Below are 14,434 nucleotides of genomic sequence, written 5' to 3' on the forward strand. Positions count from 1 at the left end.
TGAGCTCGGGTCATTAGCCTTAGCAGGAAGCATCCCCGCCCACTGAACCATTTCCCCAGCACCCCATCTTTTCCAACAATATCTACACTTTCAGTTTTGCATCACCCACAAATAACTTTTATCATGGACCCATTTTTCTTTATAGTACCTTTTTAAAAAAAATGTAGTAAGTTTAAAGAGAAATGTAAATTTTGTTGGAATACTGGCAAAATCATGGGTCTGGTATGCCATTTGTATTTTTTATTAAATATGTAATTAGTTCAATTTTTAAAAATACCCGTCCATGGGCTAAAACTCATATCCTTTAAGTGCCACTTCAGTCAAAATCTGGGAAATGGTGGCAACCTGGTCATTTCAAAGATGGGGAATTCAAACTTTGCTATATTGTAGGGCAAGCTGGGAACACAGCCAGGACCTACTCCTCTTGAGGGCTGGGTGTCATCTCTGTCTGTTTCTGTTTTTCTTCCTCCCTACTTCCTCACCATTCTCTCTCTGTCTCTATCTCTCTATCTCTCTTTGTCTCTCTGTCTCTTTCTCTCTCTCTCTCTCTCTCTTTCTCTCTCTCTCTTTCTGTAGACATGTATGTAGATGCAAGGAAAGACTGTGTTTTTTATTGCCATGTAGGCAACATTTTAAGGTAAGAAAGAAACTTATCCCTAGGAGTTCTGAGGCTATTGTTATCAATTGTCTCAAATTATTAAAAGAGGTAATGTGTATCAAGTATCTGGGAAAAGTCTTTGTCCAGTATTGACACTAAATAAAATGGTATGTAACACCATGATAGAGGGCTAAAGGTACTTTGTGTGTGTGTGTGTGTGTGTGCGCGCGCGCACAGAAAGAAAGAGACCAGCAACAGATATTTTTACAAACATAAATGCAAAGAAAGCAGAAAGCATTCATATAACTATCTGAACACCTTGCACAGGGAACATATCATTTAATGCATTTTGAAAGTATATCACTCAAGTTAAATGCATAAATTTGATAAATGTTATTAGTGAAAGATTAGGACAGAAAACAAAACTTGACTGTTTTTCCAAATAAGAGTAATAAACACAAGCACAGTGATTCTGGAATGTTGAAAAAATACCTTGAATACAGGCTTATCAGATAAACACAAACAAACTGCAAACACCTTCAGTTTGCACACTCAAACAATGGATTTTGATAAAGGCATTTGCATTAAATGAAAAACATATTTTATAGTTATAAAATAAAGTAAAACTTATTTCAATTGCATTACAAATTACAACTATACAAGGTTGTATATGCATACAAAAATTTAGAAAAAACATAACTAAGAGAGAGATTGTGAAAAATTTGTCTATTACATTTAATAATCAGATAATGATGGAATTTCTTAAATTGAGGGCAGATCACTTATTTAGGAATCTGGGTTAACTAGACCAAAAATTTTCAAGGACATTTCATTGCCAAAAACTATTAGCTTATTGTTAAACAAAGTCTTTGAGATATATTTATTTCCCATACGGGTTTGAAAGTATTTACAATGCAAATAATTTCAGTTCTGTGGTTGCACAGCAGTTGTTGAGTCCATTCCAATCAGATAGGCACTAAAGTAGTCAGGTTACCCTCTGATTATTGAGTGTTTATCTTCTCTCTCCACGTTTACAGCAATATGAGAACTGGAGACCCAACCAGCCAGACAGCTTCTTTTCTGCGGGAGAAGACTGTGTTGTGATCATTTGGCATGAGAATGGCCAGTGGAATGATGTTCCCTGCAATTACCACCTCACCTACACCTGCAAGAAGGGAACAGGTAAGGACTGTGGCTGCTGGGTGCTAAATCTGCATCTCAACTGGCAGATGTCAGGGACGAAGGGTTTCACCCTTGCAGGTGCAAGTTAGACATGTTCTTTCTTGTTGCCCAAGGATGTCTTGCTGTCTTGATAGAATTAAAACACGTGTTTTCAGTACTATCCTCACTTTAGATTTCAGGTGCTTAAGATAAAAATGTGACATTTATACAGGAAACCTGCCCAGTAGGATCTGTAAGAAAGAAATTGCTGGCCTAGAGCCTAGAGCCTGTAGACATTTTTATTCTGGTGAAGAAAATACTGAAGACATTGCCAGGCAAACTGTTGAATATGTCATGGAGGAGTCAATTTTGTTTTTATAAGAGAATCCGGTACACTTAGCTCATGATCAAACTTTTCATGGGTTGAGGATGCAGAACTGAGAAACTTAACCCAGAGTGGGCTGCAGGCTCAGATTCACTACACTCTTCAACCAAAACGTTCACAGTTTTTACTAACTGCTTGGTCTTTAGGGGCATTTGAGTTTTTAAGCATTCCTTTAGAGGTTTATTTTCTACTTATAACCCATGCAACAAAACTATTAGCCCTATGCCTGTAACTGAGTACCTTCAACCATCAATAAACATTAAAGATATTTGTAAGGGAAGTTTCAGGATGAGAATTGCTTAGTTAATGCTAAGCCGGGAAAACCAAATTACTGAGAAAGCTGAACTTTAACTTTATTTTGTTTTTTTCATTGATGAATATGTTTGAATATCTGTAGCACGGAGTATAGTCATAGAGTCACCTTCCTGAAGCAAATTGAGGAGTTTCAACACTGATTGTAATAGTGATCTTAAAGTGCAAACGTCTGCTTCCTAAAAGACCCAGCTAAAGAACGAGTGAGAACTACGGATGCGAAATGTAAAACTCATTTGATTTCTTTGATTTAAAAGTACAGAATACACACACACACACATATGCACATGAACATGGACGTACTTGAACATACACACACAGGATAAACACCCTAGGCAAGACTTTAACACCTATAACAAATTATAATAGAAGAAAGAACACACAGTTCTAGTCTCAGTGGAAGCTCAGAGCTGCTCTCATTGACTACTCTGCTGTTCTCTCATCCAAGGTAGAACTTACCCACAATGCATTACGTCCGTAAGAAGCTTTCCTGCCTGTGCATTTCCTCAACACGTCTGCATGGAACTGGTAAAAATAGCAAATCGAGTATTTGCTGTTTTTCTTTTTCCAGGATAACGAGTCTTTAATAAACTGTTTGTCTTTATCCAAATGTCATGTTTGTCTTCTGTGACCTCGAAATGGTCCCAGAGTCATGTTTTGCATTTGTGGTCTCAACATGCTGTCTTCGAAGCTACTTTGTCCTCTTACCGTTTTACAACAGCAAGACTGTTGACGTCTTGAGCAGGGTATTTTCTTTATGATGACAGACTGTGGAGTGCATCAAGAATACTGAGCATCCTCCTGGCCCCTGTGCACTGCATGCCAGTATTACCCATGCCTCCATACTCCCTCCTAGCTGTGCCAACCCATAAGACCCTTATTCTTGTACATAAGTCCATATTCTCTGGGGTGGTTACAATTTAGAGAGAAAGGAAAGTTTGCTCCAGGTTGAGAATTTCTAGAGCCAAAAAAGATTCATGTGCATAATACAAATACATTTAAAATTTCTCAATGGGGAATGAGTTTTGAAAGATGCTAACTTTACTTCACTGAAGAATAGAATCTTTTTTCACAGTTCCAGAAGAGTTTTGTAATGTCAGTGTTTACAAGTTTTGTAAAAAGGTAATCGCTTAGATATTTCATGTACCTTTAAACCTACCTGCCCAAGTAGTTCTTCTAATTATTAACTGAAGGTAAGAAAAGATACCTAATATATAGAAAGTGATGTTTTTAAAAGAGCATCTTTCCATCATGCTGTCCATACATCTTTGGACCATCCTCTTGGTATTTCCTCATCCAAATACCTGGCAGAGATAATGACTTGGTTCTCTTGCTTTTTCCTGTAATATTCCAGAACAACAGATTATTTGTTTCCAGTTTTTTGAAATTTCTATAAGGAGGATCATATTTATATATTCTATTTCTTGCTTTTTTACTATTCTGTCTTGTTGAGATTTGTGCACATGGATGTATGTAGTTACATATTCTCTGCTTCTGCTGTGTAAATGGTTCATTATATACAACTGTATTTTATTTATTAGTTCTCTTGCCAGTGAACATCTGCATTGTAGTCAGTGCTTTTACTGTTATAAGTAATGTTTCAATGAATATTTCTAAACTTGATTTTGGTAGACTTTCATGAGTTTCTGTAGGACACATTTCCAGGACTGAAGATGATGACTCATGAGATCTATGCACCATCAGATTTACTAGCAAACGTCAAATTGCAATTGGATTTGCAAATCCCAAACTTGTAGCAATTCACAGTCCCACCAGCCATATGTGAGAGGCCCTGTCTCTTCACTTCTTCTCCAACATTTGATATTTTTGGATTTGGGAAATTTTGGGCCAGTTTGGTGGGTATGAAAAGTTATCATTTGTGATTTAATTTACCTTTTCTTGGTAATTTGCTGAATATATTTTCATATATTTGTTAATTATTTTTAGATCTCCTTTAGTTAATTTTTTTATTCAGGCATTTTCCTTATTTTTAAAAATTGGTTTTCTTTTTCTATTTTGATTTGTAGGGCTTCTGATTGCATTCTTATTTCTAATCTCTTGATATTTACATAGTTTGTAAATATCTTCTCCTAGTTTGTAGTTGTTCTTTTCTCTCATAATATGGTTTTTTGATGAAGATAACTCATAATTTTTAATGTCTTTGTTATTTCAACTTTCCTGTGCTTTAGAAAGTCTTTATGAACTCTAAAATCATAAAGATAATTGGTATTGTTTGCTGAATGTTTTATAACTTTGCATTTGTGTCTGCGTGTTGAAGCTACCTAGATCTGACTTTCCATGTGTTCCGGGAGGTACAGAAGCAAATATATTTCACCATATGAGTACCAGATCCCTTTTGTTTTAAGACTGCCTTTTTTCCTACTCTTCCATATTGTTTCTGTCACATATCAAGCTTATATGCTTGAATCTAATTCCAGCCTACTTTCTTAACCTTGCCACTACCATATTCTATTGGATTATTTTAGCTTTTTATTAATTTTTACATATAAATAACTTTGAAGAAATCACGTAACTTTTCCTAAAAATTAAAAAAAAATTCAGGTTCTAATTTGTTAATAGAGTACAGAATCACATACAATCAATTATCTAGCTGACTGTTTTAATCTTCTCTATCACTGTAACCTCATTCTACCTGATCTGTGCCATTATCTAGGACCTAATATAGCTTTTAATATTATAATAAATACACTGTGCAGGTGCAAGTTGGATAAAGCAGAAGTAAATTGGGAGAACTAAATATTAAAATTAAACATGAATTTGTCATTGAAAAACAATGTGATCATAAACTGCCTTTTAATATGTAAACAAATTTAGTAATTATAAACTTTTAATATATTCAGATTTGAAGTATAAACACCCAATTTCTCATAATCAATTTCCCCCAAAAGTGTCATGTTATTTCATAAGGCATCACAATGTATGTTATTAGCACATGGCTAAATTGGGGTCAGAAATGTTATTTAAGAAGAATTGTACATGTTATATTTCTATTAGGAATAGATAGCACAATATAATAGTTTTAACAGTTTAAAAATAGTTAAAGTAGAGGCTGGAGAGATGACTTAGCAGTTAAATCACAGGCTGTTCTTCCAAAGGACCATGGTTCAATTCACAGCACCCACATGGCAGCTCAGAACTGTTCTAACTCCAGTTCCAGGGGATCCAACACCCTCACACAGACAAAGATACAGGCAAAGCACTGGTGCACATAAAATAAATGAATAAATAAATCTTTAAAGAGTAGTTAAGATATTGGACTCATGAAAACTGAATGAATAAAACTGAATAAATACATATTCAGTTGAGGTGATTTTCTCATCTTCTTGGAGTTTCATATAGTGAGATGTTTAACATCTACTTCTTATCATTTCTTCTTATTGTTTAATCTGTTAATAGCTAAAGTTTCCATTGTGAATTAAAAAGTGATAATGTATTTTAAGCTTTCCTCTCACTTCCTTTCATAAGAATTAACTATGTATTTAAGCTAATTGAGAAACTGAGGCCTGAGGGACTGGGGATGCAGCTCAAAGAGAGCGCTTGCTTAATGTGCAAGAAACTGAAGTTTACTCCACAACTTCATAGACCATGCATAGTAACACTTGTTTGTAGTATCAATGTGTGGGGAGAAGAAGCAGAACAATCAGGGATTCAATGTTATCCTTAATGACAGTAAATTCAGGGTCAGCCTGGTCTACATAACATTCCGTCTCAAACAACAAACAACAGACAGACAGACACACAGACTCAAGGCAAGAACACTGTTCACTATTTCCTACTTTAGTATAGAAGAGGTGGGACCAGATAACATTTTTTTATACTTAAAAGTATATTTCTATATTTCAAATTATTGGTGTTAAAGATTATACTTCTTCTTTCAGGGAAGGATAGTTAGCTGTTGCAAATGTATCATCACCTCAACTCAAGATTATTGGTAAAAAATGTGAGATAATAAGAAAAAGAGTATAAGTAGGCTCCCTACTGCTGTCAGACATGTGCTTTTTAATCGGGAGGTATTTTAGAAAAGTGACTTTGTAGATGGATAGATAAACATATGGTCACTTAATAATACTGCATTTTAATGAAAATATAACTCAAAATCACCTGATCTAAAATAAAAATCTACATTCACACAAGCACACATCCTATTTAAACATAAAAACAAACTCATCAGTACGCACCACTTCTCCTATTTCTGTTCTAGAACAAGCTCTGTAGAGTGAAGCCAAAGGGCATACTAGTCCAGAACTCTCTATCCCATCCGGATAGACAATTGTGTTCAGTTGTACCAAGAATTAAAACATTTGTGTCCCCATCCATGCATGCCATTGTGATCTCAAAGTAGCTACTAAGAATAAAAATACGTAATGGAAAAAAAAATCTACATTCAGAGTCTCAAGCTAAATATTTAATGTTGCTTCAAATTTTAAATTCTGTATTAATGCCTTTGCACAAAGGTGTATGACAGATATTTGGAAGTGTCGCAGTGAGGAAATACAGAAGCACAATTGATTGTGATGCTTACACAAATATACATAGATAGATAGATAGATAGATAGATAGATAGATAGATAGATAGATAGATAGATTGATTGATTTCTTGGAAGTAACACAATTTGCTTTCTTTTCTTAGTTGCTTGCGGCCAGCCGCCTGTTGTAGAAAATGCCAAGACCTTTGGAAAAATGAAACCACGTTATGAAATCAACTCCTTGGTTAGATACCACTGCAAAGATGGTTTCATTCAGCGTCATCTTCCAACTATCCGGTGTCTAGGAAACGGGAGATGGGCTATGCCTAAAATAACCTGCATGAACCGTAAGTGGTACTTTAGAAAGAATGGACAACCGTGCTTTAGCAGATTCTAGATGCCCACATTTTACAGCTGTGGTACTGTTAGTTTAGGGTATGGAGCAAGTAATACTGTTGTGTTTTCTTTGTTTGTTTTCTTCCATGTAGCATCTGCATACCAAAGGACTTATTCTAAGAAATACTTTAAAAATTCCTCATCAGCAAAAGACAATTCCATAAATACGTCAAAACATGAGCATCGCTGGAGCCGGAGGCGGCAGGAATCGAGGCGCTGATCCTTAAAATGGCGAACATGTGCTTCCTCACTTCAGCCAAAGTCCCGACTTTCCGTGCCTTTCCTAGCACCTCAAGAAGTATTAGCAGTTGGTTTGGACTTGGGGACTGCCGTCTGGTCATTTGGGGTTGCTGTGCTCTTAAAGTATTTTCAATGAAACATGGAATTAAAAGAAAAAAAAAAAGCGAATAAAATGAGAGGAAATGAGTGAAGAAAGTAGCCACCCCAGCCTAATTTCTTTAGTTCTCTCTCTTCTGCTAGTGAAGACCACTTCCTGTATGCCAGCCTACTGTACTATTTAAAAAAGAAACGCGATTTCAACCCCGATGGCCATGTAAATAAGATGATTTAATGTTGATTTTAATCCTGTATATAAAATAAAACATCACACTGAATTCAGGCATATTTAATGATGATTACGGAGCTTTTTAGGTCTTTCATCATTGGTTTGGCTGCTTTGCTATAGTTCGTTTAGGCTGGGAATGGTTTTGTCTGCCCGTTGACTGTCAGCAAGTTTGAGGATGGCTTTCCTGGACCACCAGCAAACAGATTCTTGCAGGTCTCCAACACCTATGTTAGCTATGGGAGCCACGCTTGCCCGAGCTGATCCCCGGCGGATAAGAGACTGGCGAAACTCAGAGCTCCGGGGTGTGACCCTGTTTTGCCACGTTCCTTTTTCTTCATTTACAAGAAGGGCTCGAATGGAGGACTTTTCTATGACCTGGAACATTTTTAGGGGTCAAAGTGCTAATTATTAACTCAACCAGGTTTTCTTTATAATGGCTTTCTTAACACTAACGCTGATCAAGGCATTCGGAATGGATGTAGAGACCAAGGGTTTATACCTTGTTGTGGAGGGTGGGGGGTTCTTAAATCAACAACAGTCGTGCAAAAAAAAAAAAAAAAAAAAAAAAAAACCTCCATTTTGTACATATAACCATTTTAATCCTTTATAAAATTTTGAATGTTCATGTATGAATGCTGCAGCTGGGAAGCACACGTAAATAAATGAAGTAAGCCATACGGATTTAATTTATTGGATGTTATTTTCCCCAAGACCTGAAAGCAGTATAGTATGCTAGTAATGTTTCAGTGTTAGCTTTTATACTTTCTCCCCAGTTCGAAACCTTTCTGATATAGGTGCCGTGTTCCTGATTCAATAATGTGACGAATAGATTGCTTCAAGTGTTTATTACGGAGAATGGAAAAGCATTTAGCTTCCAGGAAGTGGTGTTTGCCCATTCCAAGCAAGAGTGGGAGTGTAGAAATAGTGTGGGCATTTCTTCCAGTGAAGTGGAGCGTTATGTGTTGGAGATTTTGCTTCTTTCTTCCCACCCCCATGTTCCCCTTGCATTTGAATAGTGGTCACTGAAGATGACACTGAATCATGACCCAGTTATTTTAAGGTTCAAAGATAAAAGCCCTAGCAGAAAGAAGGCATTTAAGCCTTTTTCATTTTTTTTCACAAAGTTCATTTAGAAACTAAGAAAAATTACAAATAAAATGTGAACAGAAACAAAACTTTAAAATTACATAATGTATACAAGCATTGAACCATCATAGAGTGTGCCATAAATATGGACAAATTTTATGTTTTACACATGAGATCAAAGTAAATTTTTAAAAATGAAAAGAATAGAAAAAGAGCAGGCTTGGGTGGCCCTATGCTGATTGTTTATCATGAAGCTGCCTTTGGCTTAGAAGGAATAACTGTGCTCACGAGCATCCATGGTGTCTTAGGCAGAATCCCGGGTCTCTGCAGCAAGCGTAGCCCATCCTATGTGTCCCAGAGCACAAAAATCACTGTGTTGACTTATTAGAACTCTTTCCTTTTTCATTACAATGCACATAATCCCTGTATTTATAACATGTATAGTGTAAAATGTGAATGACTTCTTTGTGAATGGAAACCTTTGTAACTTTTTATATCTGCTTTTGTTTCACCAAAGAAACCTAAAAATCCTTCTTTTACTATATTGTGACTTGTCTGTTTATTTCCAACTTTAGACCCTAATACGCACCAAACTTTTCATTTGGAAATGAAATGAATTAATTTTATATTTAGTAGAGAGAGGGCTCAACACACCCGCAGCCACTAAGCTAGAGAGGATAGCAGTGTCCTTCCTTATGTCCCCACTATGCATGGGTCTCTGATATGAAAGAGACTGATTAGAAAGTGACAGATCAAGTTAGAGACTACTTTCTTGTGAACCAGACAAGTGTCCACAAGGATCGTCTCACAACAGGCCGATGATGACCACCATTACATTTGGAAGAAGAACTGGGCATTGAGAGATGAAGTTCTTTGTCCAAAGTTCATGGTGTGGAGTGAAAACAGATAATCTGCAGAACCTGTGTAATACATTCAAGAGAAACTTAAAATGCTATGTTCCTGACTATTTTATAACTAGAACCTTAATTTAGAGACTAGATGACCATATCCAATTACCAGATGATGTTTTCATACATCCAGCTATCCGTAATGAGTCCTTCAAGTTTTATTCCTTTGCTTCTCGTTAAGCACTTCCTGTATTCCAGGCATGGTCATAGGCTCTGAAGACTCAACTGAGAATAAGTTTGACATCTGTACCCATATAAAAGTTGTTATATTGGTTACAGTCCATGGGCCTATTTACTCAGTACCTTTTTTGGTAATATGGAAAATAATCAACTATACTCACATTAAAGACAATATCATACAACAAAAGTTGGTCAAATTATTTTAAGATCTTTCTCCTGGGATAACAAAACTACATGTGAAATTAGACTTGCATAGTACAGAAGAGATTCTCAAACCAGGCCTGATGCCAATCCCAGGATTTAGGAGGCCTAGAGAGGAGGATTGAGATGAGTTGGAGGCCAGCATTCTTGCAGAGTGGATCCTGTCTGAAAATAACATGAACGAAACAAACGAAAGGGAAACAAAATCTGCTTTTCTTTCTGAGTCTGTTACATTAGTATATAGTCTGCTGTTCCTTTAACACAACTTCTTATGTTTACAACGGCTTATTTTACTAAGTGAGCGAGGTACTAATAACTAAATTTGTGAGACCCTAACATTTGGGACCTGGTGGTAAAACCAAGGTCATCAAGCTCGATGGATGCTCACCCTCTGAGCGATCTCACTGGATCAAAATCAAGAAATTTGGAAGTAAATATGCCAAAAGAAAATGGATTGCAGAAGCTTCAGAGCTGGTTTAATGCATGTGCCGTGCAGAGCCACTTCCCAAGAGAAAAATCTATGAAAGAGAATGTTCCAGAGAAAGACAAACAGTGTTGCCAAGCAGTGGAAGACTCAGTAATGGCTAGGTTTAGTGTGTTTCTCTTTGATTCTGTCTAGTATTAGAAAGGGGGAGAAACTGTTTTTGAAGCAATGGCTCCACACTGTGGAGTTAGCCTTGAAATTTAGGTACCATTCTTTTCTCCATGTTACGACTCATATTTGCTAAACAAACCAGGATGATTCATTCAATTTATTCTTCTCTAAAACAAGCTTAAACAGAAAGTTTGTAGAGGACCCTGAATGAGTCATTTGAAACTGTGTAAACTTTTCGCATTCTTACTCATTCCGGTGTGTTTGCATCCCAGCCGGACAAGAAGGAGCAAATGCCAAAACAGAACAAGAATGGGTCTGTTGAGGTGTTTACCCAGCTAGCAAAGTCTGGGTTTTAATCCAAATTTAATTCAGTGCTTGTGTGAGTCCGTCAAATGATCTCTGACAAAGATCAAAAGTGCACTGCTGAGGGCCGTTAGATGATTTTTGATAGTGTACTTTCTAAAATAAAGTTTAAAGGTAGGTGCTCCACAGACTTCACGTCTTAAGAATTTTATCACAATAAAATTTAAAAAGATTAAAAATGGATATTGTTTTGTCACATTTTAAATATTGCAGTTCTGAAAAACATTTTACATCTTTCCACACATAAAATGATGTGTGTGTATGTATGTGTGTGTGGTGTTGATGCATGTATGTATGCTTATGTGGACATATCCACACATGGTTGTGTATAGGTCAATATCAGGTGTCTTCCTCAATTGCTCTCCACTGTGTTTAATACAGGGTCTTGTATTGAATGTGGAACAATCAGTTGGGTAAGCTGTGTGGCCAATGAGCTCCAGGGATCCTCGTGTCTTTGTGTGCTTCACCATGCCCAGCAGTGGCATTAAGGATTTGCCGTATCATGTCTGACTCTCATGTGGTGCTGAGAGCTCAAGAGCAGTTGTTATGCTTGCACATGGGCTCTTAGCTTCCACAGCTTCCCTAAACCCCAACACGACCCTTTAAAACTATTTAGTGGAATCGGATATAGCATTTTAATACATATGTACTATCACCCTTCAACCTTTTTACATTTATTTATTTGTTCATTTAATATAATGAGTGTTTTGCCTGTGTGTGTGTTTACCTCTGAGTGCCTGTGCCTGTGGAGGTCAGAAGATGGGTAAGCTCCTCTGGACCTGGCTTACCTCTCGTTGTGAACCACCACATCGGTGATGGTAACCAAATCCAGGACCTCAGGAGGAGGAGCAAGTGCTCTTATCCACTGAGTCAGCTCTCCAACTCCACTACGATCATTTTTAAAATGTGAAAAATATTGTGTGTTTAGCCGTCAGAAATTTTATATTTTTCTTTCCTCAACTGTGGGCTCCTCATCTTACTTCCACGATGAATTTTATCCAATGTTAGGCATATGGATATTTGAAAGTTTTCAATTGATTAGGCTATCAAGCATATATGCATTAAAAAGTTGTCATTGACATTTGAAAATTAATTTTTTCTTATGATAATGAAGTAATTAAAGTTAACGGTTTACCGTAATGAATTATCATTGTAAGTTACTGATCTATACTTGATCAGACAATGTAAAACCATTATAAAATTTGAAAGTTGATTGTGTACGTTATAAAATTCTCACAGGAAAAAACTGAATGAGATTATTTAAGCTGTTTTTACAGAATCGTTTTTTATGAGTAAATAATCTTTAAAAGGAAACATGTCATGCTTAGCACTAGATCCTCCTATGCAGTTTAATAAAGTTACTAGTGTTCTTAAATACGAGGAAAATGTGTTGAAATAAATGAATACATGGGGACTCTTGTTTTATTAGATGGTGCTATCCAATTCATGAAGCTCCTTTTGCCACAGTTAACTCTCAGGGCTTACTTTGAACTGCCTCTCTGTTGACAGTGCTGTGGGGTTCTGTTCTTTTTTGTCGCGAGCTATGACTTGAAAAAGATTCGTCATACTGACATAGAGTCACTCATCTTGGAAATAGGTTATAGCTCAGTGATAAACAGCCTACCATGCACATGGCCATGGGTTATTTGTGAATCTGAACCTTGGGAAGTTGCTTGGCTCTGTATGCCCATAAATCCCTTGTAGAGTGGTGGGGGTACTTCTTGAGTAGGCAGGCCTGCTTTGGTGACCACTGAGCTGTGCAGTCTTTATAGGACTTTCAGGATGTCTGTGGACCACATTGGTGGCATATGTTTACATATCACAAAGTGACTGTACTTTTCAGTGTTTGAATGAGCCTGTGGCTTCCCAAGAAAAATAAGAAAGATATTCAGTGCAGAGACAATCGAATAAAGCCGTATGATGAAAGTGATTTTTCTGACAACACTTTAAATGCAGAAAGTAGGGTGAATTTGAAAACTGAAAAGAAGCAGAGAAGATGCAACTCCCCAGCACTCCCTATCTGGAAGAAGGAAGTTCTCATGTCCAAGTTAGTGACATGAGACTTTTAGCTGAGAGGTCATTTCGGCATGATTTGCTCTCAAAATTTCCTTAGTTCCCAGATCTCTCATGTTCTTTAGTCAGATAGACCCGAACATCTAGTCAATAACCAGAAGTACTTTCTATAGTCTGGGAACTATGGGAAAGCGGGACTGTTACAAATGGACTTACGAACGGAGTTACATCCAGGCTTATGGAGAAGATTAGGATGCCGCAGTGGGAAGGGAAAAGACTTCTTAGATGTTGTGAAAGCCTTTATTCCTGGCCATATCCTTGTTCTCTTTTCATCTTTGCTTGATATTGTTCATAACCACATCTTCAATACTCTTCGTACTATGGCTTCTGGTTCCAGATGGTTGAATTTCACAGAAATACCAAGTGTTTGCTTCAGAATAAATTATTATCCAGCTCTCTCCTTAGCCAACTCTCTGATAATTTTTCTTGCTGTATAGCTGAAAACTATCTACTAGGTATCTAATAGAGGGTTGTTAGCTCATGGTTCCAAAGACTGAGATGTCCATGATCCTAGACTTGGGGTCTTCCTAGAGTCTGGTGGAGAGCATCAGTTATATTATGAGACAGAATAACTTACTAGCTTGAATCTTTCTTCTGTGTAAAGCCACTAATCATAACAGCAGTAGCCCACCCTCCTAACCTCAGTAGCTCCAAAGGCCTTCCAGTAGCTCCACCTCTTTAAATTGACACAACAGCAATTGTGTCTCAGCAGGGGTTTCAGAGGAGGCAAACTTCAAGCTATGGCTCCGCCTATCAGTTTGTGAGACTGGTAGGCTGAGTTCTTTCCCATCTATCCTAACATCATTGTACAATAAATCACTAAAATATATTAATTTTTAGCAGTTTCTGTTGCATTATTCATTATAAAAGGCCGTGTGTGTGTGTGTGTGTGTGTGTGTGTGTGTGTGGTTTGTGTGGTATATGCACAAGTTTCAGGTAGCATATGGAGGCCAGAAGGGACATCGGGTACCCTGCTCTATAACTCTTTGCCATATTCCCACTGAACCAAGAATTTACCATTTTGTCTAGAGCAGTTGACCAACATACCACAGTGACCCTCTTGTCCTTACTCTACCAGAGATCAGAGATCTCTGGTTCTTGTCTTCAGGAAGAGTATGGCATAA

General features: G+C 37.0%; 1 protein-coding gene across 3 annotated transcripts in view; it reads left to right on the forward strand.

Moving 5' to 3' along the window:
- Vcan (versican) overlaps positions 1-9,517 on the forward strand; it is a 98,618-nt gene extending 89,101 nt beyond the window's left edge. For all 3 annotated transcript variants that reach the window (XM_057789528.1, XM_057789529.1, XM_057789530.1), the window contains 3 exons: positions 1,636-1,780; positions 7,108-7,290; positions 7,432-9,517. In XM_057789528.1, coding sequence (XP_057645511.1) covers positions 1,636-1,780; positions 7,108-7,290; positions 7,432-7,559 — 456 coding nt within the window. In that variant the 3' untranslated portion in view covers positions 7,560-9,517. The remainder of the gene's footprint in view (positions 1-1,635; positions 1,781-7,107; positions 7,291-7,431) is intronic.
- Positions 9,518-14,434: the final 4,917 nt, after the last annotated feature.

Source organism: Chionomys nivalis, chromosome 15 (genome assembly GCF_950005125.1).
Source record: "Chionomys nivalis chromosome 15, mChiNiv1.1, whole genome shotgun sequence".
NCBI lineage: Eukaryota > Metazoa > Chordata > Mammalia > Rodentia > Cricetidae > Chionomys > Chionomys nivalis.